Source organism: Clarias gariepinus, chromosome 12 (genome assembly GCF_024256425.1).
Source record: "Clarias gariepinus isolate MV-2021 ecotype Netherlands chromosome 12, CGAR_prim_01v2, whole genome shotgun sequence".
In the NCBI taxonomy this organism is placed as follows: Eukaryota; Metazoa; Chordata; class Actinopteri; order Siluriformes; family Clariidae; genus Clarias; species Clarias gariepinus.
In genome coordinates, this window is record NC_071111.1 from 30,908,480 (window position 1) to 30,936,060 (window position 27,581).

At 43.6% G+C, this 27,581-nt stretch overlaps 2 protein-coding genes across 4 annotated transcripts in view; both read right to left on the reverse strand.

Annotated features, from left to right (window-relative positions):
- grm8a (glutamate receptor, metabotropic 8a) overlaps nucleotides 1-3,228 on the reverse strand; it is a 215,787-nt gene extending 212,559 nt beyond the window's left edge. The window contains exons 1-2 of the mRNA XM_053508952.1: nucleotides 3,177-3,228; nucleotides 827-1,550 (exon numbers count right to left, since the gene is read on the reverse strand). Of these exons, the coding sequence (XP_053364927.1) occupies nucleotides 827-1,417 (591 nt within the window). The 5' untranslated portion in view covers nucleotides 1,418-1,550; nucleotides 3,177-3,228. The remainder of the gene's footprint in view (nucleotides 1-826; nucleotides 1,551-3,176) is intronic.
- A 4,011-nt stretch (nucleotides 3,229-7,239) lies between these two features.
- Nucleotides 7,240-26,934, reverse strand: znf800b (zinc finger protein 800b). 3 transcript variants are annotated; one of them, XR_008361422.1, is made up of 6 exons: nucleotides 26,619-26,934; nucleotides 20,707-20,798; nucleotides 11,834-11,929; nucleotides 11,581-11,724; nucleotides 9,577-11,403; nucleotides 7,240-8,246 (listed from the first exon to the last, which is right to left on the reverse strand). XR_008361422.1 is itself a non-coding variant. In XM_053508117.1 (6 exons), coding segments are annotated over exons 1-6 (2,232 nt in total). In that variant the 5' UTR covers nucleotides 26,502-26,564; the 3' UTR covers nucleotides 7,240-8,245. The 3 variants fall into 3 exon arrangements, 1 of the variants encoding a protein (XP_053364092.1); XR_008361421.1 differs by lacking the exon at nucleotides 26,619-26,934 and adding an exon at nucleotides 26,275-26,563; XM_053508117.1 differs by lacking the exon at nucleotides 26,619-26,934 and adding an exon at nucleotides 26,275-26,564 and having other exon boundaries at nucleotides 9,732-11,403.
- Between the last annotated feature and the right edge of the window lie 647 nt (nucleotides 26,935-27,581).

Sequence of the window (27,581 nt, forward strand, 5' to 3'; positions counted from 1 at the left end):
GTCACGTCACGTGAGTGTGTCTGCCTATTTATGATATAGCGCCTGTCGAGCACAGAAACGCTTTAACCCTTCGTTTGTTAATGAGACTGCATTTGCATACGCATACCGTACAGAACACGTGTAAAGAAAGCGTTCACGCACTAATGACAGTCGTGTGTAGTGTTATTGCAGTGCTGCAGTGTGAGTCATGGTGGGTGACATTCTTCTAGGGGAAGGGAAGAAAAAAAAAGATATGTGCTGGTATGTCGCATGCATCATTAACTGTTGCACAAGCATATTGTACAGCGTGTCTACATTAATCAGTCAAACTCGGGTTGGCTAATAAACCTCAGTCAAACACCAGGCAGCCTCGCTGTTCATTAAGGTTCCGGTGTTAATTGGGCGTGCAGCGTTACACGTTCACTTCATTATAAAGACAATGTTCTTGTTTAGGCAAGAGCTGGATGAAAGCATACGTGACTTCACGTGTGCACACGTTTAATCTCAAGGTGTGCAGAGTATCCACCGATTACAACACTACTGTCCTATCTGTTTCAAAACGCCTTTAAATTACCCGTCATTATTTAATAAATTTGTAATCGATGATGTCCATCGATGCACAAAACAAATAAATGGAGATTCAGGGTCAAGCACAGCACAACACACAAACTGTCTGGAAGTTTCACACTCGCACCTGGGTCATGGCCATGTCGACTGAGGCCCATGAGGAATAGCAGCCGTGTCTGTTACAACTCTCACCTCGTGACAGAGTAAAAAGGGGCTAATACAGTATGTGAGACCTGCCTCAGGGATATCGAACCTCGCATCAGTGCCTCGCAGAGCTTACCTTGAACAGCCGCAGGATGTTGGCCACCATGATGGACACGGAGCTGGCGGATGCCCCGATGACTCCCACTATCTTGTCAGGCTTGGCGAAGACAGGGGGGTCGCCGTTCGCGCAGCGTACATCCGAGCCGTCACGCTCGATGAGCGCTTGGACAAACGTGAGCGACTGCTCGAGAGCGTACGTGTCCCGGGAACAGGTGTCCAGGATGCGAGCACCGAGGGTCACGTTCGGAAGCAGCTCCGGGTCCTTGTTGATCAGGTCGATGGCAAAGAGCATGGCCTCCAGTCTGTGGATGCCCTTCTCCTTCTTCAGCTCTCCGCAGGGCACGCCACGTTCGCCGCGGGCGTGCACCGGGAACAGACCCCCCAGGATGATGTCGCCGTCTATTCGGATGGAGTGGGCATACTCCGTCGGGAGAGGATCCAGGCGTTGACACCAACAGCAAATCTCGGCCGTGAGAACAAGAAAGAGTTGATATGATGCCCGGGTCAAGCTGATGAGTTGTAATGCCATAGTGATACTACAGAGGAACAGGAGATCCAAAAATCCCAAGCATTTAACCAAAACGGCGGTGATGGTGAGCGGGACCATCCATGTCCAATATACTCAATATACGAAAAAACAAAACTCCTGTGTCACGGAGACATCGCGGCAGGGATTTCTGGCGCTCCACTCATGTCTGAACTGGACAGAAAAGCAGAATGTGAAACCTCTCCAGCCAAACCTGCAGAAGAGATTAAAGTTTGTTAGCTCAAACGCAACTTTGAAAAGAACATTGAAGCAGTGTGTACAATGATGAGCCTGTTTCTGCTTCTAAATCATGACAAGCACCAGGCCTTGGACTGGGATAGTTTCCTCCTATGAAGGAGCAGTTTCGCTGTAGACCTTGAAGCATGGTTAATTATGATTGTCTCTAAATAATTTAGTTTTAATAGGTGTGCTTAAAACTGATGTTGCTGCATCAACACAAATAGTTCAGTCGGTATCGCTGGGAATCGGAGAACGACGGCTTTGTCTGGGATTTTCCGGCGACCACAGAAGCAAAGACCTCTATCCTGACCTTTTCCCCCACCACTATGCATGCGAGATCAATGCGCCCAGCTGCGGCTTGGAGCTGCACCGCATTCAGACGTCCTCTGAAGTCAGGGCTACAGAGGCAGCTTCCTGGACATCACAGAGAGCGTTGCTGGCTTTCTCCCCCTGATGTAGCTCATCTGATACACATCCTGAGCGATTACAGCTGGACAGGACATCCCAGAGCACGGCGCCGGGGCCAGGACCAGTCGGATTGAACGTTTCCTTCTGTGATTTATCACAACTAATTACCAAAAAGAAGGAGATGCATTCATTCATCACATATGCATTACATTATTATACACATAAGTCATCTGTTATGCCGAGTGTAAAGGACTCTATTAGGGATTTAGGACTTGGTTTTGTTCTTCATCAGTGTGAAATAAATCACACAGACTCACTCATGCTAATGAGACAGAATTGATGGGCAGCGACAAAATTGAAGCTCTTAGATCGTTAGAGGTGACAGAATGATGGACGCGTTATTAAGCTCCCCTGGCGATGTCCCATCTCTTCCTTTTTTTATTCTTTTCTATTTTTTAATTTACAAGTATTGCTATGTGTCAAGCTGTGCCATCTTCTTTAGGCGATTTGATTATTTTTTTCTCCAGCAGGACGGCTCTCTGGGGAATCCAAGTGCAGAAAGTGATAGCTCTACTGAATTCCTCGCTCTCTCTCTCTCTCTCTCTGTCTTTTCTCTCAGCAGTCTCACAGACTCCTCCAGACTAGGTTTCCTCCTTTAGCATCAGGACATTTTGGTGGCACTTAATTAATTATTCCGATTGAAAGAGAATCACCTTGGCGCTCCAGTCAGACTTCCTCCATTCAGAACCCCTTCAGATCTTCTCTCACCTTCTAATAATTCACTATTAGTAAAAAAAAAAAAAAACTGTTGATCTCAGACATGCACTAAGCTAGTAGGAGGTGTAATTAATGAAGAGCATTAGGAGAGCTGGTACACGACTCTAACTTCACTGCAGACCTCAGCAAGTCACCTCGACAATTAACACACAGCTCTTCAGTCCATGCATTACACAAAGCAACATGCATATTAATATCCTATATCATAGCTTTAGAATGAATACAAATAAAAAAAGGAGAAAACAGAAAGAGGGGGGGGGGGGGGGGTTAATGATCGCCCTCGCACTCAGTCGGAAACGCAGAGCAAACAGCAACCTCCTGCGCATGTGAAATGTGTTTTGTTGGAGAAGAAAGTATGCGTTAGAGAGGATGATGATGGTGGTGAGATGTAAGGAAGGGGAATCTCCAGCCCTACCTCCTCCTGCACTACCTCCTCCTGCCCCGGTGCTGCTGGTGGAGCGGGAACCAACGCGCGCGCGGTGGTGCTGAAACAGACAGCGCACTGAGAGATGGAGAGAGAGAGAGAGGGAGAGAGAGAGAGAGAGAGAGAGAGAGAGAGAGAGAGAGAGACCCAAAGCAAAGCAATCACACCGACACTCTCCACCACTGTCACTGGGCTCTCCTCCTCCTCCTCCTCCTCCCTCTATCCCTCCTTCACTCCCTCTCCCTCCTCTCTCTCTTTCACACACACACACACACTCCCCCCTTTCTCCTTTTCTCTCTCATTCACTCTCTCCCCCCTTTCTTTTTATCTATTTTTCTCTTAACCCCCTCTCTCTATTTATCCCTTTTTTTCTCTGTCTCTTTATCCCGTTACCTCTCTCTTCTTATCCCCCTTTGTTTATCCCTCTCTCTCTATCTTCATTTTTCTCTTACTCGATCCCTCTTTCTTTTTACCTTTATCTCTCTCTTTATCCCATTTCTCTCTCTTTTGTCTATCTATCTCTCTCTCTCTCTTTTCTCTCTTTTTCCTTTTGTCTCTCTCTTCTCATCCCTCTATCATTCTCTCTCTCTCTCTCTTATCCAGTATAAAGGAATGTCTGGGATGAGTTATGGATGAGTTACACTCTTTCTCATCAGAAGGTGATGCGCGCGTGCCATGGCGCGTGGGTATTGCGTCACTCAGGTTATGTGTTGAGGATGCGAACATCATTACATCACCGATCACGACATGTACACCAGTTTAGTGATGTATCAGTCTGTGTTTATGTGGAGATGTACAGGTGTGTGGCTTTATTATCCTCATCTGATAGACACTACGTTTGACTGATAAAAACATAAGTGTGTGTGTGTGTGTGTGTGTGTGTGTGTGTGTGTGTGTGTGTGTGCATGAAGAAAGAGCAACGTGTGTGCATGGAAATAATAATGAAAAAGAAAAGAAACCCCACAGTATAGACTCGATCTATTGTGTATTGCGCTCTGTTTAAAGGTCCATGTGCAGGAAGGAGGGAGAGAATCCTCTCAGCACAGTTATACTGCCCTCTAGTGATCACAATGACATGCACTGTAAGCACTTGTTGCTGTGCGTGTGTGGGAGAGAGGGGGGAATGTTGTGTGTCGTCACAGATGTCATGGGCAAAGGAATAATATTATACATCCATCCATCTAGGAACCTCTGTAGTCCAGGTCGTGACCGTGGAAGCTTTTATGAGATTTATTCCCATTTGTACAACTGTGGTAGGTCCTCCGGTCAACACCGATTAGCCTAACCTGCACGTCTTTGGACAGTGGGAGGAAACCGGAGTACGTGGAGGAAACTCACCAAGCACGGGGAGAGCATGCAAACTCCATGCACACAGACCCCAAGGCGGGACTCGAACCTGGACCCTGGAGGTGCGAGGCTGCAGTCCTAACAACCATGCTGCCGAAGGGTTAAATGTCACATCCAAATAAGAGACAGAAGAACACCTCTTTTTAATAGGAACATCTGTTCATAACAACCGTTAGAATAGGAACTAAACGTGATCATGGCTTGAGACACTGCTGATCTCTTGGCATTTCACACACAACATTCTTTAGCGTTTACTCAGTATGGAGCAGTGAAATCTAACATTCATCGAGTGGCGCGTCTGCAGATGGAAACACCTGGTTGATGAGAGCGATCGATGGAGAATGGCACACTTTGGGTCTGTTAATACCAATCAATCACGGTCTAAATGCCACGGGTCGAGCTGAGACCTGCTGCTGACCGCGTGAAACCCTTCAGGGATTACAGGTTACTCATATTTCAATGCTTACTTCCAGCATGATAATGCACCCCATGTCACAAAGCAAAAGTGTCATGACGGAGAGAGTTCTAGGCCTTTCCAGTCACTGAGTCTGTATCCATTTGAGATGTGGAGCAACAGGAGATCCACAGCATGAAGATTTTAACCTGAAAGTTCAGCAATAACGAATGCACGATGGACCGGAGGATGTTTTGAGGGCAAAGTATTAATATCGTGTTCGTAATGTGCTAAAGTGCTGTGTGAACTCGAGACGTTTATACACACACTATTACCTAAAACCCTGCAGGTGATCCTTGCTTAACTTCTGTGTCGGTTCACACTGAGGGACAGTCTCCTAAACTGAGAACGTTACAGGGGACAGGACCAGCTGTTGTAGCCCAGTGATTAAGACTTTGGACGGCTGATTGGAAGATCATGAGTTCAAATCCCAGGCTATCACTGCTGAACCCTTGAGCAAAGCCCTTGAACCCTCAACTGCTCAGCTGGATAAAAGTGAGGCATCTTACACATGAACAAACTACATATTGAACATGTACAGCTGAATCTCTCTACAACGTATTATAATATAATAATCAAATAAAGTAAGTTCTATTGTGAAGCACCATTTTAATTGCACTCAACCCAACTCAAGTCACTTCGATCACACATCCAAACGGTTCTTTCTTAATGAGTCTTCAAGTCCCGGTGTTATGCCCTAAAATGCCTCTCAGCCACGGATTGCCCCCTACATAATCGCTTTCAAATATTATATTAAAACATAAGTTCATAGGTTTATGGCTTACACATTACACGAAATAAATTTGATCATAAAATAAGCAATATAAAAAAAAAAACGTATAGGGGAAGAAATATTAATTCTATAAAAATATATAAAAAATATAAATTAGATATTTTTATATACAACATGTTTATTTTTATATTGGTTATTTTATAATAAAAATCAATTTGTGTAATTTTTCATCATAAACAATAATTATTTAGTGTGTAATTTGTGATAAATAGAAGTGTTAGTTTTGTATTAGGACATGACAAACCCCTGCAAAATGAATCTGCAATAAAATAAACATTATATAATTATTTGTATTAATGGGCTCGACGGTTGTCACGTGCCTAGGATTAATTATAATAGTAATAATATATTTGATAATAATGAACCTATGAATTTATGTTCTAATATAATATTTGATAGAGATCATGTAGGGGGGCAATCCGTGGCGGGGGGCATTTTAGGGCATAACACCACCCCGCGGGTCATTCGTTCTTTTGTCACGTGACTCCCATAGATGCTACGCGGTGCAATAGATTCAAAAGAATGAGCGACTCCGACTGGAAGATATGAGAGGTGAGCTACTCATTCTGTTTATTATAATATTATTATTACTGGAACTAGAGCCAAAATCTGTAAATGTAGACGTATTGGGGGGCTATTTAGTATATACTAGGGGTATGTACTGTAGTGATGGGAAGTTTGAATCATTTTAGTGAGATCGGTTCTTTGAATCTCGTTTATCAAAATGAACTAATATTTTTTTGAGTTTAATTTTCAATAAATACGTCTACATACACAAATTTCGGCTCTAGTATCAGTAATAAAAATATTACAATGCAGCTAAGGACATATTATAATAAACAGAATGAGCAGCTCACCATCATATCTTCCAGTCTTGGCTTGGATGCAGCTGCTCGGCCTGTTCTATGAAGCTCTCTACACATCGTTCTTAAGCTAATCTGAAGGCCACATGGAGTTTGGAGGTCTGTAGCTACCGACTCTGCAGAAAGGTGGTGACCTCTGTGCACTATGTGTCTCAGCATCCACTGACCCCGCCCTGTGATTTTACGTGACCTATAACTTTGTGGCCGAATTGCTGTCGTTCTCAATCGCTTTCACTTTGTTATTATACCATTAACAGTTAAATAGAATATTTAGCAGCGGGGAAATTTCATGACTGGACTTATTGCCCAGGTGGCATCCTATCACAGTACCACGCTGGAATTTACTGAGCCCCTGAGAGCGACCCAGTCTTTTACAAATGTGTGTAGTAGCGGTCTGCATGTCTAGGTGCTTGATGTCATACACCCGTAACCATGGACGTAACCGGAACACCTGAGCTCAGTGATTTGGATGGAGGAGTGAATACTTTTGCCAATATAATGTGTATATATATTTAATTATCATTGACCTTTCTGTGTCCGGATCTGTGGGTTTTAAGGGCTTTAACGTCTCCACTATTCAAATAAAACACTCAGTCCTGATATTTCATTTGTTTTACTGGTGAAAATCATATGTTTGTAATCAGATCCATTCATTAGCCCCTGTTAGAAAAAGTATAATACAGATCTATAACACCGTCATCATCAATAATATATACTGTAAGTACATCAAACACAAAATGAGGTACAACGAAACTTATATCGCTACGGTTAGCAGACATCTTGCACAATTCTGGGGAAATAATACATGGAAAATAATAAGCAACTCCAGCAATTCTGTACAATCTGTAACGTCCAACAGGGCATTATTCAGTACTTAGTGCTTTAATAGTTATGTGTTGGGCAAACTCTGTAATCCTTTTCACACACGCTCCTTATAGATTAACATGAGGAACATCTGTCGAGTTGACCTTCAGAAAGAAAAGCAAGGATTCTGTTCGAACGTAAATAACGACCAAAAACAGAAATATACAAAACATTAGCAGTTGTGGATCTTTTACCTTCAGTAATGAAACAAAATGTGTATATTTGCATTGAGTGACACATGCCTCATCATCATCATCATCATCATCACTACAGCCTTTATAACTCAGGAGCTTGGCCTGGCTCTAATCCGCTAAATGTGGATCCTGGAACATTTGTCCTCTTCTTGCCTGAGACGGAGACACTGCAGTGACCAATCTGCAGGCAGATCAAATCACAGAAGGGACAGACTGTTGTTTTTGTCTCTGGGAATAGTGAAAAGTGATGTCCAACTAGAACATCCACTGAGAGGTCTAGACAGCCTAAGCAGAACGAAAAGGAACGAATTAACTTTATTTAATCACCCCAACACAAACCCAACAAAACACCAGCGCTACAAACACATCTCTACTGTATATCTAACTGTGTTACAGCTGGGGCATTGAGTCCATGCTTCTGGGTCTTCATTTTTTTATTTATATATATATATATATATATATATATATATATATATATATATATATATATTAGCAGCTCTTTATTCCTGCCTCGCTGACAGAAATCCAGTGTTTTTCCAAAAGCATCTGCAAAAGAGAGAGAAAAGAAACAGATGTTTACCGCCAGAGCGTGCTCAGTGTGTCTGCGTCTCATCATCAGGTTTCACAGCAGCAGCAGACCATGACTAAACTCTGAGAAAATGTCTGTGTTGTTTTCTAACATAGTGTTTCTCAGATCACAACATGTGTCGACGCGATACGATAACATCACGATACACTGGGGCCGATTCAAATTATATAAGCATCACAATTTTATATACAACATATTTCGGTATTCTATGATGTATTATTTTCTGATTTTGTTCCAATATTGAAAATTTAATCAACTGGGGGACCTCACTCACTCACTCATCGTCTATACCGCGTTATCCTGTATTCAGGGTCGCGGGGGGGGGGGGGGGGGGGGATCTCTATTATAAATGACATTTTTTTATCAAAAAACAAAAAAAAAGATTAATTTTGGAGTCAGTGTAGTGATCAATGTATCTCAACAGAAAATAATCGTGATACATAAAAGATACAGAATGGAATTTCGCACTGATCTCTAATTAAAACCAACTGCAGTTAAAGAACCAGGGAAGAAAAGTTTGTTACACAAACCAGGAACACAGGCGAGAAGTGCGGTGGAAAATACAAAAGAAAAAAAAAAAAACTTTGTATTAGACCTGCAAACATTTACACATTTTGTTATAATAATGCGCACAATAACTGTTGATACTGACAAAAACATTGCCGACGAGACAACTGACACATTAGTCTTGTATTTAAGCCTGACGTCGGACCCTCACGTTCCGTCACGGCGAATAAAGAACATATTCGACTTAAGCAAGACATAATTTATGACATTAATGTCAAAAAACAAGGCTGGATTTAAAACAATGCGAACAGGGCTACACTGAAATAACTAAACGCTTACGCTTGATAATTAGCTGGAATAGTTGATTAATTAGAAAAAGATTCAAAACTCCTGATTGCTGTTTGCTTTGAGTCAGCGCTCATGAACAGCAAATCAACAGACACAAATGTCAGCCATGCGGAACCGCTTCACGAACATTTGACATTTTAACATCCCTTGGGACTGCTCTATAATAAAAGGCACTTATTTCAGTTTTATTTTGCCAGCTATTAGTGGTTAATAAATGCCCTGAACAGCTGGCACACCCTAGCAGTCTGAGTTTCGGCGCACTTGTTATAGGACACACTTGTTACGAGTTTGACAGTGATAAAACCCCAGAAGACATCTGAACCCTGAGGAGATATTTTCAGGCACAGAATGATTTTTCTGTCTCTGCTTCCTTATTAACATTTAAAACAGCCATATGGGAGACGGACTGTCCATGAGAACTCATTTACACACCTGTTAGGTTCCTGTCAGAGCTTCAAGTTGGTCCAGTGTAAAGAAAACTCCCATTCGGGTCTTCATAGCTTGCTCGATTAGCACGTGAGAGGGTGCAACGTAGTATAATAGAATAATCTCAACCTCGCTCTGCTCAGCAGAACCTCACCACTCACCAAAGAAGGGATTTGGAGCGTGTGCTCACGCCGACAGTCCTGCCATCACACTTGGCTGCATTGCGGTGGCTCCTCTTATGCGACTCCAGGTAGAGCTTCTTGGCAAAGGCACGTCCGCACACGTCGCACGCGTGTAGTGAGAAGTTCTTGGTGACGCGCACTTCGGTGCTGTCCTGCGTCTCCTCACCACCGGCCGTTCCGTTTGAGTTCTGACTGCTCGTGACAGACGAAGCTTGTAGGGAAAGACTTTGTCGGCGTGTGACCGGCGGCGACGGGGTTCGGACGTCCTGTTTTGGGCTGGCTTCCTGCGGGCTGGGTGATGTTGCGTTGTCCGCCCTGCGGTGGCCATCCGAGTCTTTCCAGTCGCCGCTCTGTACTGAACTGCTGAGCACGGATTCGGCAGACTTCTTCACAGCACGGCTCTCCAGGACCGGCAGGATCTTGGCCAGGTAGACAGGGTTTTTCTTGTGCACGACAGAGATGTGACGCAGCACGTCCCGCTTGCGGCGCGACTCGTACCGGCACATTGGACAGCGGTAGAACTTGATGAAAATGTCGCCGCCGTTATCGGTGTGCAGCTCGATGTGCTTGGCGAGATTCTGCCGAGAGCTGAACTGCCGCTTGCACAGCTTGCAGAAGAGCTGCTTAAAGTCAAAGCCCACAGAGAGCTTGGGCTTACGCACCACTGGGGAGTTCTCATTTCTGTCATCCTCCCGCGGCCTCTTGAGGAGCCCTTGCACGTCTTTGGTGCCTGCAACCTTTCCAGATTGAGTTTTTTTGTCAGCTGAAGAGCTGGAGACAGCACTTTGGCCAGTGAGAATCTTATGAACAAGATGCATGTGTTTCCTGAGCCGCTTTTGCGTGCTGTAGCTTCTCTTGCACAGGAGGCACTTGCGGGAGTCCACGTCGTACTGGGGTACAGGGGACGCTGTATTTGGGGTAGGAGAGCGAGCGAGACTGGGCACAGCTGACATAACTTCCAGATCACCTGATTTGTTGGAGATGTGTTCAAGTGTGTTCACATCATGCTGGAGGCCACGGTGCACCTCGTCAAAGTGGCGCCGGACGTTGGCTTTGGTGGCAAAGGTTTTAAAACATACTTGGCAGCGTTTGGCATTTGGAGCAGGTGTGTTGTGCACCGGGCGCTGCTTTACCACAGACAGCAGACTGATGGGCACTGTGCGTGTCTCCGTAAACTTGCGCAGCTCCTCGAGCCGCTGCTTGTGCACTTCGCGGCAGTGCCGACGTACGCTGCGCCGTGAGCTGAAGTCTTTGCCGCACAGGCTGCACGAGATGGTCACCTCGACCGTGCCAACACCAAGCACCTTTTCCTCACCTGCATCCTCCTGTTCTTCATCTCCTTGAGGATCCTTCTTCGTGTTTGCCTCGTCGTCGCCTTCATTTGCTTCCTCGTCCTCTCTTTCTCCACTTATATCATTTTCCGCCATGTCTTGCTCTTGGCTCTCTGGTTGGTTATGTCCCCAGTCTTCAATTCCACTGTTGGAGCTCTGAACATCCAGGTCACCTGGTTTAGTCAGATGTTGAAACACAGCGTTTAGGTTGCCAGGTATGGGCTCCAGTCGCACCACCGCCTCGTCCGCTGTAGGCCGGGGATGAATCACCTCCAGGAGCTCTTTAATGGCGATGCTCTGCCTGCAGGTTCCTGACAGCTCTACACAAACATGAGAGATGAGACAGCTCAATAAGTTTTTTATTCCACATTAATTATGTAACATCTGTATCATCTCCACTATAAATATAGTCCTGCAGAACGACTAAAATCTGAAACTTTAAATTAAAAACTGTTAAAGAAGTAATAAAAAAATGTTTGGACTACTTCAGGACAGACCTTCTGTTTGTGTCAGCCTGGGAAAGCAGTAGAACTCCTTGTGCGTGATTAGGTTCGGAAGGCCACGGAAAAGGCTCTGACACAGCTTACACTCGAATATTAAGTCCACTTCTTTGAGTAACATGTGTTTCAGCTGTGGAGTACCTATAAAAGGGCACAAACGAGCACTTTACACACTGCTTGGCCTGTACTCCCACTCGTGGAAGACCATGGGGGTGAACATATCGTATGTGTAAATAATAATGTATGGTACCTGTGCGTAAACATTCGATAATCTGCTGAATGCCAGACTTGGATGTCTGGAGTGGTTTCTGCAACAGTGGAGGGTCTCCTGGCTCTACAAAGTATGCTGAGATAAACAGAGAGAGAGAGAGAGAGAGAGAGAGAGAGAGAATCCTTGAGATTAAAAAAGCTGAATCTTTAACTTAGCCACCAGGGCTCCTACATTTGTCTCCTGAATAAACAGTGTATTGTTCTGCTGTCTTGTTCTCTACCGGCTCACTGAGGTTTGCAAATTCAAAGAGCAAAGGCCAGCCAGTTAAATCTGACCCAATGGAACCAGTAACTGCAACCAGAAACAAAAGAGTCTTTCATATCCCACGTCTTTCCCGTTTTTAATCCCAGTACAGCTCTAGATCTTCATGCATCTCTCATGTCACCAAGTCTTGTACGGCATGACAAGCTATGTAATATCTAATCCATAGTTATACACTTTCCATATACACACACACACACACGTGCATGATGGTAAATCAGATTATACTAGCTAGTGACAGTATGCAATAGATTGGCACCCGGGGTCCCATACTGCCCTGCGACCCTGGATACAAAATAAAGCGGTACAGAAGATGAATGAATGAATAGTGATAGTATTGGCTGTGTCTTTCCCAGTTACTACAGCGCGCAAAACAGCAGGCAGTGTTTACGGCGCTATTTCAGTCGCTTCCTCATTCACAAATAAATCATTTAAGGGTTGTTGTTTTTTTTCTTGAAGGTGTTATAATCAGAAAATGTTGCTTGATGCATTGATGCAGACAATACTGGAAAATTCTCTGAACACTGAAATCACCTGAAAGTCAATAGCGCTTTGGTTGTAGCGTTTCGATCTTGTGGACAGACAGCAGGGGGTTCGGCTGAAAAATTGATGCAAGAGCAATTGTAGGAGTTTGGGCCAGCTTGAGGCCTGCGTGGCCTGCGGGGTTTTTGTTTTATCCTATAGGTTTTTGATGACTACGAGAGCTCGTCTTGAAAGGCTGCCAGCAGGCGGGCGGCTGAACGGACAGATGGTGGTCAGAGCATAGATACAAACACATCTCCTGAGGGAAAGGTTTTGAGGGCTTCCAAGGCGAGCAAAGCCTTGACTGGAACGCTTCTGACGCATCTCACACCCCGTGAACTGATTCACATCAGACCAGTGCACCAGGGCCCACTTCTAAGTGCTATTGTTCTCCAAAAGGATTTTCCAAGCTTGCCTTGCTGCTGCTGCTGAAGCTGGGAAAGAAGTGAATAAAAATCAGAGGAGGAGAGAGAAAAGGTCAGATGTTTTCACTACTCCGTTTACAATCAGAAGGAGAAATTAAGTGGACCAGAGGGAAGACGTGTTCTCACCAGCTGCGTTTCCACATATGCCAGGTTAAAAAGCATCTCCGGCTCAGATGGTAACGAAACAAGCCCTTAATTCCTCAAGTTCTGACTGAATTCACTCAAATCACAAACACACACCCAACCGAACTGAACCTCACACTCCGAACAGAACGAATTCGAGCGTGTGTTTGTGGGGTCAGGGGTAGCTCAGTGGTTAAGGCATTGGACTACGGTTCGGAAGATCCCAGGTTCAAACCCCACAACCACCAAGTTGCCACTGTTGGGCCCTTGAGCGCGGCCCTTAACCCTCAACTGCTCAGATGTGTAATGAGATAAAAATTTAAGTCGCTCTGGATAAGAGCGTCTGCCAAATGCCTAAATGTAAATGTGTGTAACGTTACAACCCAAATTCGCCAAAAAGAGGCTTTCTACAGAAGGTTGATTCAATTATTCTGAATCTATAATAAGATTAATATAAAAAGATTCATAGGCTTTCATTTAGAGCATGCACGCATTAAATATAAATTTTATTAATAATTATATATAAATAATAGTTTCCCATCATGAATAGGGGAAAGATAAAAGTAACTCAACACTGGATCTACACTAAATCAAAGGTTTATTATGTTAAAGGGATTATAATTCTCAGTCCAGGATCTTCTAGTGTTCCACTTTTAAACCTGATAATAAACATCAAATAACTGGTGACATCATCACGTTACACGGCACTTCTATTAAAAAGATCACAGAGTGTGATCTCACTCTGCAGACAGAAGCTAGCGTCTAGACCAGCACCCTGTCTGACTTTCACAACGGTCCCAGTCCTCCCAGTACTGGCCTTCACCTGGAAATATATTTACATTTCACACACCTCACGCTTCAGTCTAGTGTCTGGTGCTTTTCAGACGAACTGACGATAAACATACTGACATACTGTACATTAGGATAAAACCCACACACTCTTAGCCAGGACACGGATCATGCTGGACTCTGATTTAGCTCCATCGTGATGTTCAGCAGAAAATCAATAATATCAGTGTTTCCCCCAGAAAACTGTTCAGGCAAGAGGATGATGGGTAATTTCCACATAAAGGTCAAGTAAAACAAGGAGAGAATTAATGAGATGTGTTTATTGTAAAGTTACTATCAAAATGAAAGAAACTTTAAAATCTTTTAGAAAAACATTTACAATTACATCATATATACATGTGGGTGAGTCAAACATTCTCGGCGAGACACGGATTCATCATCACGATCATCATCAGAGTATGGAGCGGAAACATCCTCAATCGCCGACACAGAAAAAGCTTAAAATTCAACCATCAGCTGAAAATAAATCGACGCGTGCAGTTTTTTGGGATTCTGAAGGGCCAGAGGTATTGATTTGAGAATGTGTGTATTAGCGCCATTAGAAGTCGAATGAACTCGAATTGAAGTCTTTGCCGCTTACATTCGTTATGCTGCATGTTAACGACTCTCACACTCACGTTCTTTACGTGCAGACTGATGCATTCAGTTCAGAGTTCACAGAGAAACGTGTGTGTGTCCATTAAACGGCACTCTTTCATGCACAACACTGTTTCTGGCTTTGTTTGCTTTTCTTATCGGAGCTGTCAGAAGAATCAGATTGAAGCACGGAGAGACGCGTCTGACAGACTCACAAATGAGTACCTCTCTCTGTGTGTACACTGGACAGGATTGGATTAATAATAATGATGATGATAATGTCCTGTCATGTGGACATGCGGGGGTCTCGTCTGCACGGCGGCCTGCAGTCTCCGTACTGAAACAGTGATTAATGCAAGGCCTACTCCAGTTACATTACAGATAATCAGACTACACTCTTTTAATGAGTCTGTGACAACGTGTAAAGAAATGCAATCTGCAGCAAAAGCACTGAATAACGCTTCACAAATGTCGGCCAAAGCGTGTTATTATAATTCCCCCACATGACGCTTCGCTACGGGTTTATCTGGCCGTGGATTAGGTGTGAGCGTCCGTGAGAACGGATCAGCGCTGGCTCGGCTCAGGACTCAGGACCGGCAGCTTTCAATTCAATTCAATTATCTTTACTGGCATCACCAAATGCAGCTACAGCACTGCCAAGGCATTAGAGGAAACAGAAGACTTGTTACTCAAGGCATCGAGCTGCACCAGTGAGTCTTCATCCAGTTAGAGCTGAGATTAGAGAACAAATATCACGCCGTTATCCATGATTATCTATTCACTTATCCTGTGTAAGGACGAGGGGCACAAAGCAGAGTACACACACTAGACACGGTGCCAACCCATCACAGGGCATAGGGGCACACACACACATACAGTATATACACACATATACACACACACACAGTATATACACACACACACACACACACACACACACACACACAGTATATACACACATATACACACAAACATATATACACACACACACACAGTATATACACACATATACACACAAACATATATACACACACACACAGTATATACACACATATACACACAAACATATACACACACACACACACAGTATATACACACACATATATACACACACACATATACACACACACATATATACACACACATACACACACACACACACAGTATATACACACACACACACACACAGTATATACACACATATACACACACACATATATACACACACATACACACACACATATATACACACACATACACACACACATATATACACACACATACACACACACATATATACACACACATACACACACACACACACAGTATATACACACACACACACACACACAGTATATACACACACACACACACACACACACAGTATATACACACATATACACACAAACATATATACACACACACACATACCCACACACACACATACACACACATATACACACACACATACACATATAGTATATACACACATATACACACACATACAGTATATACACACACATACATACACACATATACAGTATATACACACACACTTATACACACACACATATACACACATACACACATATATACACACATTATATACACACACACACACACACACACACACACACACACATACACACACACACATATACACACACACACACATATACACACACACACACATATACACACACATACAGTATATACACACACATATATACACACACACATATATACACACACATATACACACACACATACACATATAGTATATACACACATATACACACACATACAGTATATACACACACACTTATACACACACACATATACACACATACACACATATATACACACATTATATACACACACACACACACACACACACACACACATACACACACACACATATACACACACACACACATATACACACACACACACATATACACACACATACAGTATATACACACACATATATACACACACACATATATACACACACACATATATACACACACACATATATATACACACACACACATATATATACACACACCTATATAAACACACACCTATATAAACACACATATTCACACACACACACACATACACACATACACACATACACATACACACATACACACATACACACATACACACACACACATACACACATACACACACATCAAATGTGGAAACACATCAGACTACACTACATGTCTTAGGACTGAATTGCCTAGTTTTCAGTTTGACCCTCAGCTATAGATTACATTAGATTACATTAGATCAGATTCATCTTTATTGTTATTGTACAGAGTACATGTGCAGAGCCAATGAAATGCAGTCAGCATCTAACCACAAGTGCATAAGTGGCCTATTTAGTATAAATTATCATAATGTGTTATACAAACAGAAGATGCAGTAGGTAATAGGAGTTATGTGTAGATATGTACAACTGTGCAACAGTGGATATGCTCCAGTAAACAGAAGGTGGATTAGGTAATAATAAGAATGTGATTATACACACACATTATATATATATATATATAAACAAGACATGTTTGACAAATAATGGAGCTCTGAGAGGGCATTTGTGTTCTCACTACTTCCACATCACCTTGCTGTTCTATAGAAGTTTATATACACGTTTACATACTGACACCCAGCTTCCAGGTGTAATCTGGTAAAAGATGCTCTATTGGGTTGAGATCTGGTGACTGTGGGGGCCATTTTAGTACAGTGAACTCATTGTCATGTTCAAGAAACCAATTTGAAATGATTGGAGCTTTGTGACATGGTGCATTATCCTGCTGGAAGTAGCCATCAGAGGATGGGTACATGGTGGTCATAAAGGGATAGACATGGTCAAAAACAATGCTCAGGTAGCCCGTGGCATTTAAACCATGCCCAATTGGCACTAAGGGGCCTAAAGTGTGCCAAGAAAACATCCCCCACACCATTACACCACCACCACCAGCCTGCACAGTGGTAACAAGGCATGATGGATCCATGTTCTCATTCTGTTTACGCCAAATTCTGACTTCATTTGAACGTCTTAACAGAAATCGAGACTCATCAGACCAGGCAACTTTTTTCCAGTCTTCAACTGTCCAATTTTGATGAGCTCCTGCAAATTGTAGCCTCTTTTTCCTATTTGTAGTGGAGATGAGTGGTACCCGGTGAGGTCTTCTGCTGTTGTAGCCCATCCGCCTCAAGGTTGTGCGTGTTGTGGCTTCACAAATGCTTTGCTGCATACCTCGGTTGTAACGAGTGGTTATTTCAGTCAAAGTTGCTCTTCTATCAGCTTGAATCAGTCGGCCCATTCTCCTCTGACCTCTAGCGTCAACAAGGCATTTTTCGCCCACAGGACTGCCGCATACTGGATGTTTTTTACTGTACCGAGCGCAGAAGCCTCCAAGTGGCGAAACAGAAACACATTTTTATGTCGCTATGTTATTAAACAACACGCTCGTTAAAGCCTCCGATCTGCCTTTTTCTCCAAACTCTTTAGGCGAATTAGTCTCAAACCCACTCACTACACACACTTACACCCGTCTCACAACACCACCAGCGCTAATTAGACGTGAGTAAAATTGTGAGCTTGCAGCCACTCAACCCTCACTGTCTCGTTGTGTTGTGAGACTTTGGAGGCCGTAATCCTTTCATATTTCCTTATAAACCTACAGGTGGCGCAGTCTGAACTATTCAGAAGTTAAATGTTAAACTCTTGTGTCTTAAGTTGGTTTGTAATGTTTAAACGCTGCGCTTGGTTTTTAAGTGAAAAAACTAATGTTATAACGAACTCGCTACATTTAATTACTCAGTAAACTTTTAGGTTTAAAAGTTTAAAATTGGAAAAAAATCTGGGAAAATGTAACATCGGATAGGGATATTTATAGAATCGTATTTATATCAAATTTTAATCGAATCAGCACCGAGCTATCGTGATAATATCGTATCGCTGATAAGAGTAAGTGTAAATGTTACCATAAGAAAAAAAGTTCAGCAAAAAGCCAAAAATGCACAATAAATAAATAAGAATAATGCTAGTGACAGATTTGCCAGGACGGCGTGTGTTAGTAGGTAAACATCTATATAAACTCCTATAGAACAGCAAGGTGACGGGGACGTAGTGAGAACTCAAACACTCACTCACTCACTCATCTTCTATACCGCTTTATCCTGTATTCAGGGTCGCAGGGACCTGGAGCCTATCCCAGGGGGCTTAGGGCACGGTGCATCCTGGACAGGGTGCCAATCCATCGCAGGGCAGACACACACACACACGCACGCACACACTAGGGGCAATTTGGGAACGCCAATTAGCCTAACCTGCATATCTTTGGTCTGTGGGAGGACGGGAATCGAGCCTGGACGAGAACTCAAACACATTCTGAGATCTCTTTCTTTAGTGAAACATTTCTTGTGCATCGCTGCCCTCTAGTGGACTTCAGTGTTAGGCATGCTGCACACTTCAAGTCACTGAGATTTGACTTTGGGATCTTCAGTCAGCATTCCACAGCAGAAGGTTGTGTGTGTGTGTGTGTGTGTAAGAGAGAGAGAGAGAGACCTATTGTGGTTATGAACACTTTTCCCACATTAAGTCCTCTCTGGTATGCAATATCTTAGCAAGTGAAGACATTTTGGATAAGGGACGTAACGCACGTGTGAAATAAGAATTAAAACCACTGGTCATGTGATCACAATTTTCATACCAATAGAGCACACAAGATCTCATTTGCCGTCTCATTGCGGAGTGAAATGACTGAAAGCGAACACGTTCTAAATACGCATTGAAATAAAGTTAATAATCTTAAGGAATGTGTGTTGAATTGGCCATTTGAAATATATTCTAAGGGATAGTAAGTGGTAGTTATTCTCGTCCTGGCATGAGAACATGTTTTTGGCTGACATTATCGGATAAGAGCATCAGCCAACACTATAAATGTAAATGTGAGGATTTAGGGGCAGTGAGGAACCGCACAGCCTCCTGCACCGTCATGCTGAGGAGCACCGCTTCAACGTTGTTTTTTTGGACAAATGCGAGGAGAAGGTCATTAGGTCGTGCTCCGGTGCCTCCGGTGGGCGGAGTCAATTCAGTGCCACTTCGAGTGGATCAGATAAAGTTCTTTACTTACAAATAAAGTTTGGGTTCTGAATGTGCGGACCGACTGGCTGCAGAATTTTGGTTGATGTTTCTTTGGTCTGCAAAATGATGCAAAACAAGCGAGTCTCGTGGAGGACACGATGATCATTAGCCAGCCGTGCCTGTTTCCAGCCTACCTAGTGAGCCTATAGAGTGAGCGACAAAAGATTGAGGTGCACATCCATCACTGGCGCACACCAAGACAACTGATGGAGCACTTATCATCAAACAGAGTACAGCAAGTACCGAAAACTAGCAGAACCAGTGCCGATGGAGCACAAAACACCAACTGTTCATTTCCTAGCAGTGAAGATATTTCCTGCACTACATCACCAGTCAAGCTTGAGAACAGGAGACTCGTTCATTCATCACCTGCTCCATGGGACTCCCTGTTGGTTAAACCATGCAGATGTTGCTCTTCTTCAGCTCTGTAAACAACTTACACCTCCTGGACCATAACGTCACCTCGTTAAGCATCACAAGCAACACACGCTTAAAGTCTGCTGCATTCGATTAGCGCTTGTAACCTGACCTCTCACCTCTGACCTCCCAAAGAAAACATTTCCTCTTCAGGAACTCGGGGTGGTCTTCTCAACTCCCACTTCAACAAGTGACATCAAACAGAAAAAAGAGCTTCAGAAGCAAACAAAGCAGAACTTCCTACATTTAAATGAGCAATCCTGTATACATTAGGTCAGTCGATATAGAGATGTAGTCTCTCGTTAAATCTATAACACTGGCTTTACAGTTCAAACCTCGTCAGGGTTAACACACAACACCCCGTCATGTGACGCTGGGAAAAAAGCAAGTCAGTTCTTGAGTTCCTCATGATGTGAAAGAATAACTATGGAGTGAAATGCATTTACACTTCTTAACGTTACAGCACATTAATCACAGCTCCAGAGTGACGGAGTCTAAGCTGTGCACAAAAGCCTTACCTGGTCTGAGTACCGGGGCCTTCTCATCCACCTCGCCTGTCTGACATGACTTTTCATTACTCGGGGTCTCAGCTGTAAGATCCTCCATGGTCCTGAACCAAAAGAAAAGCAGTAAAGGGAATAAAAAGACGTGCTTTAGCATCATGATGTACTGTAACTGTTTTAGAAGATGATGGTGGTTAATAAAGATATTAAAATAATCTATTCATTTGTTTGGCAATTCATGCATCATCACACTGACTCCAAAAATATATACGTTTGCATTTGAAGTGGTAAAATGTTGCAGTTCCTCTGTGAGCCTACAGGTGGTGCACTCTGAACTATACACACACCACAACGCGTCCTGAGCAAATGTTTTTTTTATTTTAGAATTGTAATAAAACCGGGGAAAAAAATATTATAAAATTTGGATATTTATACAATGACATAAAACTGAATCTCAAAGTAAATCTATCAGTATCAAGGTATCGTGATACTATTGTATCGGGTCGTCCCTGGTGATTCCCATCGCTAGTGGTTAAACACCAGAAAGATGCAGGTCTCGGAGATCGTTACTGTTCTGTGAGTCAGTGATCCTGGACACTCATTTTCTTTGGGCTGTGAGCTTAATCTTTCTGGTGTTTAACCACTAGCGATGGGAATCACCCGGAGCCTCGGAGCCCAGAGCCTCTCCCAGGAGACTTAGGACATGAGGCAGGGTACGCCCTGGAAGGGGTGTCAAGGCAATTTGACCTAATCTGCACGTCTTTGCACTGTGGGAGGAAACCAGAGAACCCAGAGGAAACCTACCAAACACGAGGAGAACATCCAAACTCCATGCACACAGACCCTGAGGCAGGGATTGAACCCGGACCCTGGAGATGTGAGGCAACAGTGCTAACCACTACGCCACCAGCACAAGACATTGTGACAATTGTCAGGATTTGTGTGTAAATTGTGTACAAGTGGAACCTAATAATTACTGACTACAAAACAAGTGTCTGGTCCCCGGTTTGCAGATTGTTGAAGAGTGATGGGAGGTATGATGGAAACACACTGAGTCATCATACTTATAGAGCCTTATCTATACAATAAGCCTCCTGGCACAAAATGAACACTAGATGGAGACAAACACCATTTCCTGTTGATTCCATTAAACAAGAGAAAAACATCATCTACCTAAACCTGCTGGGATTTAATTATAATTAGCAATTAATCAATAAACAGAACATTGAAGTCCAAAAAGGTCTTTACACCATTACATAAGCATAACCATGGAGTTGTTCTCAGACGTATTTACAGTGCACACTAACGAGCATGAACGTCATGTCAGTATTGACCTGCTAATGATTTCAAGTGGCTGGTATTTTTCCTCCGGAGCAGAACAATTGCACAACAGATATCAACGTAAGGTAAAAAATATCCACTTAGATTATTTATTCAGTGATGCTGAAAATTCTTAAATGTCTTGCTGAGCCCGAGGCTTCTCAACTTCCTGTTAGTGATGATGAAAACTGACTCCAGCTGGTAGCTTCTCTGGATTGACCAAAACACAGCACAATAAGAAAAGCCAAGGAGCTCAGGGCAGATCTGAGAAACAGGACGACAGACTGGCACGAGTCAGGGACGTTTCTACACAAATGCAAGACCAAGTTACAGGGAGGTGGAGCCACTGTGCCCCCTCATCTGAGAGGAAGCTGGAACAGACAGTCAGGAACAGCCCAAGAACCGCTGAGACACAGGCCTGTCGTAAACTGGAAGCTGCTGGAACACCAGTGTTACTGTCTACAGTCAATCCAGTGTTACATCACCATGGACTGTACGGCTGCTGACGTTGAAAGAGGCCCCTGCTCCAAAATCCACATCTTCAAACTCAACAAAGTAAAGAAAAGAATAAATACGGAGGAAAGTTTGGACCAGAGGTGTGTTTGGAGGAGGAGAGTTGAGGCATTTAACTCCGAGAACACTGTAGCAGCTGTTAAGCATGGTGGTGGTAGCATCAAGCATTGGAGCTGTTTTTGTTGCCAGTGGAACCATTGCACTGCACAAAGTGGATAGATTCATGAAGAAAAAGGAGAACATAAGAATTCTTCAGCAGAACATTTAATCATCAGCTTGACGGGTGAAGCTTTGAACAAACCTGAGTGTTCTTACCAATCCTGAACGTTAAAGTAAATTAAATCTTAGAGACAGCACAGATGTACTGATCTGTACTAACACATGGCACCATCACGCCTGAAGAACGTTTAACAAGTTAAAGTCATGCCTTCACTAAATGTACAGAGAAACTATAGAAACAATCCTGGAATTGAATTTAATTACAGTATTTAATTTCATTTGATAACTTCTTGTTGTCTTTTGGCTGCTCCTGTTCAGGGCGTCGCCACAGCAGCGTTTCTTCGCCCGCTCAACAGTCGCCAACTGATCTGCACACAACTTTTACGCAGGATGCCCTTCCTGACACAACCCTCCCATTTTATAACAAACAGCAGAAATACTTGTTTATACAGTACCAAGCAAAAGTTTGGACACCCCTTTTTGCAAGTAATTTGCATCGGCATTCAAAGCATTTTCAGCATACGAACGAAGCGAACCAAACAGCCGGCCAAGTTCTAATGCTGTAATGTTTTTGGGTGGGCGGAGCGGATTATCTGCATTTATATTATTTCTTATGGAAAAATTCATGCCGCAAAAAAAAAATCAAAGCAATTATTGGATAGAAGAAGAAACATGAAAAGGTAAAAGCGACTGACATTAAGAGAAGACCTCAAGCACGGTACACTTACAAGACTTTGAGCTGCAATAAAACATTTTTTTGAAAGATTTAGCAGAACGTATGTGATGATTCCCTGATGAGATCGCTGAATAAAGTCCTGGTTTGATTTGAACACCCCATGTGCACCTGCACCATTGAGAGAATCCTGACGGGAAGCATTACAACTTGATTTGGGACCAGCGCAGAGCACACAGGCTAATAAGTTTAAGAGAGTAGCTTCAGGCAACCGAGAAATCCACCATGAACATGACTGAGATGAGCACGTGTGAGACGGTGTTTCTATCCAATCACTGATCACCGCTGTGACACAAGCCTCTGCAGCATACAGCGTATAAAGCCTTTTATGTGTTTTGCTTTATATACATCTATAAACAAATAAATACCATAAGTATCATACAATAAAAAAGAGCCACAAATGAATGAAATAATTTCCTCAGTCACTAGGGCTGCACTTTGCTAAAAAAAAATTGTGATTGTGATTTGAACTGTGATATGTAACTAATAAATGCACCATTTGGTATTCAATCATATTTATCGAGGCTAACACTAAATAACAGCACAAACGAGCTCGTTAAGAAGATTTTTGATGATATAAATATATTTATCACCTTAAAAGTTATTTAAATAAATAAAAAATACTTAAATACACACTCTACACACACATTTACTATACTCACACTGACTGTGCGTATGTTACCTGTAAAAACAGCAGCCTTATGTGATTAAATAACTGCAAATAAGATTTTTTGGGTGATTAATTGTGCAGCTTGATTCCCAAAGTGTTTAAAACGCACAGGCTCATTCATGTGGGATTTATGAGTCTAACTGACTGCGTCCGTTTATAGGTTTTATATCACACATAACACGAGTATTGTATGTTCTTGTCTGGACTTATGACTTGCATCAAATCAATTACACCTCGGCATACGGACGCCCGACTCGCTAATTTTCGGGATACGAACTGAAATTTTGCAAGAAATGTGCCTCAGCACACGAAGCATTCTCAGCATACGAGCAACCAAACAGAGACGACCTGATTGTCAGATAAGTTTCACAAATGTCTATGATTGTATTTAAGGTTGGTTAAATCATGCTGTGACTACAGGTGGTGCTCTCTGAACTATTCACAGAGCGCAGCACCATCTGTGGTACCAGCACAGTATTTGCCACTTTTTTTTTTTTAGAAATGTAACAAAATCTGTAAAAGAAAAAAAAAAAAAATTAAATTGAGATACAGTAGTACATCGGTATATGAGCACCCCGCCTCACAAATTTTCCACCTTAAAAAGTTACATTTTGCAAGAAATGTACCTCGGGATACGAAGCGTTTTCGGCAAATAAACGCCTGAATCGCATACGGGCTTAATTGGTTGTACGCCCGGGAGACGTTTAAAACGCGTTTGTGTCATTGGAAAGCTAAGCGAAGTGAGTTTACATATTTTTATGTTAGGGGGTCCATGGGTCCTAAGAATGTTATCAAGGACGGTAGCAAGAAGAAAAGGGAACCGCATTCATTTTGGTTTTAAAAGCAGCCGGTGCCGAGAGGAATCATAAATTAAGGTTTAAGTGTTTAATATCTATTTATTTTTTTAGATACAAAAATATTGTTAATGTTTTTGGGTGGCTGGTGCAAATTGTCTGCATTTACATTATTTCCTATGAAAAAAAAAAGTGTGTTTTACAATACAAAATTTCACCTTAAGAACGCTCGCCTCCAGAACGGATTAAATTTGTATATCGAGGTACACAAACCCCCCCACCCCCACTCCCACCCCACACATCCCCTTTTTTTTGCTGATGGGCCCAACAGTAGCAGCCTAGCAGTGCTGGGACTCGAACCCACATCCTCCTGGATAGTCTGACCATAACATGCATTGAGACAGATCAGTTACCATGAACTCATTCTTAGGTCGCAGTGTACAACTACATCATCATAACGACTTAATAAACACGACAGTGACGTCACCAGTCACGTGGACTCACTGATCTGCGGCTCGAAATAAACTTTGCTCAAAAACTTTGAACATCAGACTGTTAATGCTACAGTCGAAAGTGGTGTGTGTGTGTGTGTGTGTGTGTGTGTGTGTCACGGGGTGTGTTTGGCGACTGTTTCCTAGTCACGTCCGGCGAGGACGCGCGCGCGCGCGCACGCACGCACACACACAGCTGACTTGTTACAACACAAGGAAAACTAATAATCATTGTGTTGCATTAAAGTTCTACTGACATGTACAACCACCTACATGTGTGTGTGTGTGTGTGTGTCCAAGCGGCGCCGGGGTTGCGCAGCGCCTGTCTCTCCCTTCACACACACACATTCACCGGGGCACAAACTTTCGCTCACACTGTGCTTTGCTTTGGCGAGGACTCGAGTGCGCTCTCGCATGGAGGGGCACGAGCCCCCCCCCCCACACACACACACACACACACACAAACACCCCTCCTCTCATTACCCTCCACCTAATCTCCTTTACACGGCTGTAGGCTGTTTTCACTCAGACAAACTCCACCCTGCTCCACACACACACACACCACAACAGAGCAGATTAAGTTAAAAGAATAAGAAGAAGCTACACACACACACACACACACACATTTCCACGCCATGACTTGACAGGGCCTCTTTACACACAGTCTGAGTGCGGAGTGAAACCCCGCGATGCCGCCGGAGGTCCTGGCGCGAGACTAAATAAAACCGCCACGAAGGCTGTTGAGGTTCAGGGGTTTGGTGTGTGTGTGTGTGTGTGTGTGTGTGAGCCGAAGCCGCCCTTTAACCATGTCGGACCCGCTGCGCTCTGCCCCCCTGCGCTCACCTTTCCCCGAGCAGCAGCCTGGCGCGGACGCGCAGCACCGGTGACCCTTCCGGCTTTACGCGTCGCCCCGCCGCGCTCTGGGTGTCACTCCCACGGAGCCTCGTGCACGCACGGTCTACACCACAATCCAAACGGTTAGTCCGGCTCGTCGAACCCCCGACTGAACCCTTTCCTCCCCTACACACACACACACTCACACACACACACGAGAAACACGGTGACGCCATTTTCTGCTAAACACCGCCGAGCTCCGAGCGCTTAACGCCGCGTTTTACGCAAACTTCCGGCCCACAGACCGGACCGGGGCCACGAACAAAGAGACCGACGCCGATGTTTGATCTTACCCGCTGCTGATCTTCCAAACCCGGGTTTGTTTGAGCACGGCGCACAGAGGCTGGTTGTGTTTCTCGCGCACACACACGCGTGCGCACACACACACACACACTCAGTCCGCTCTCCTCCCAGAGCTGAAGATCCGTGGCAGCCTGCTCTCACACCGAGTGAGCTGAACTCCTCCTTCCCCTCCGGTTTGTTTGAAACAAAATAAACCTCGCACAAACGTTTCCTTACACACGCAACAGATCAGGGACAGAGTGCACGGGCTTTTTTTTCACGGTGCGCGCGTACGCACGCGCACACTTCCCAACTCGGTGCGAAACACACTTTCGGAGACGCACACACACGCGCGCGCGCGCGCACACGTGATTCTTGTTTCGAAAGAATCAGCAGTAAGCAGTGTGGACACTTTGTATCTGTACAATAAACGCGAGCTTGTTGTCCAGCTTTGATGTGCGTTTGATGTCTTGATTGATCTTTCATTGCAGGTGCGACGTGTTGTTTCTGGAAGTGAAGTTAAAAAAAAAAAAAAAAAGAGCAGCTACTACTAAATTGAAACTCTAATTTAAACACGCGCGCGCACACACACACACACACACACACCCTGAGTCAAGCAAGTTTCGTTCCTGTGGGTTGAACAGCTACAACAAGGGCCACAGTGCCGTGCAAAAGTATTCACACCCCTTAAACCACAAACGTAAATGGGATTTTATGTGGCAGACCAACACAAAGCGCCACATAATTCTGAAGTGGAAGGAAAATGATAAATTGTATGTTTAAATTTTTTTTTTAATCATATTAGCCAATACTTTACAAACGAGGACCGCCTCTCTCTGCAATCCCAGCTGCAAGTCTTTTGGCGGGTGTCTCTACCAGCTTTGTACATCTAGAGAGTGAAATTCTTTTTCTGCCCAGTCAGGTTGGATGGAGAGCATCTCAGTTCTCGCGATTCTCAATTGGGTTTAGGTCTA

Coding starts and splice junctions, on each gene's coding strand:
- znf800b (XM_053508117.1), bottom strand. CDS start 26,501: ATGGCGTCACCGTGTTTCTCGTGTGTGTGTGTGAGTGTGTGTGTGTGT. Junction 20,799..26,274: donor AGGCTGCTGCTCGGGGAAAG/GTGAGCGCAGGG, acceptor CTTTTGGTTCAG/GACCATGGAGGATCTTACAG. Junction 11,404..11,580: donor CAGGCTGACACAAACAGAAG/GTCTGTCCTGAA, acceptor ATGTTTGTGTAG/AGCTGTCAGGAACCTGCAGG.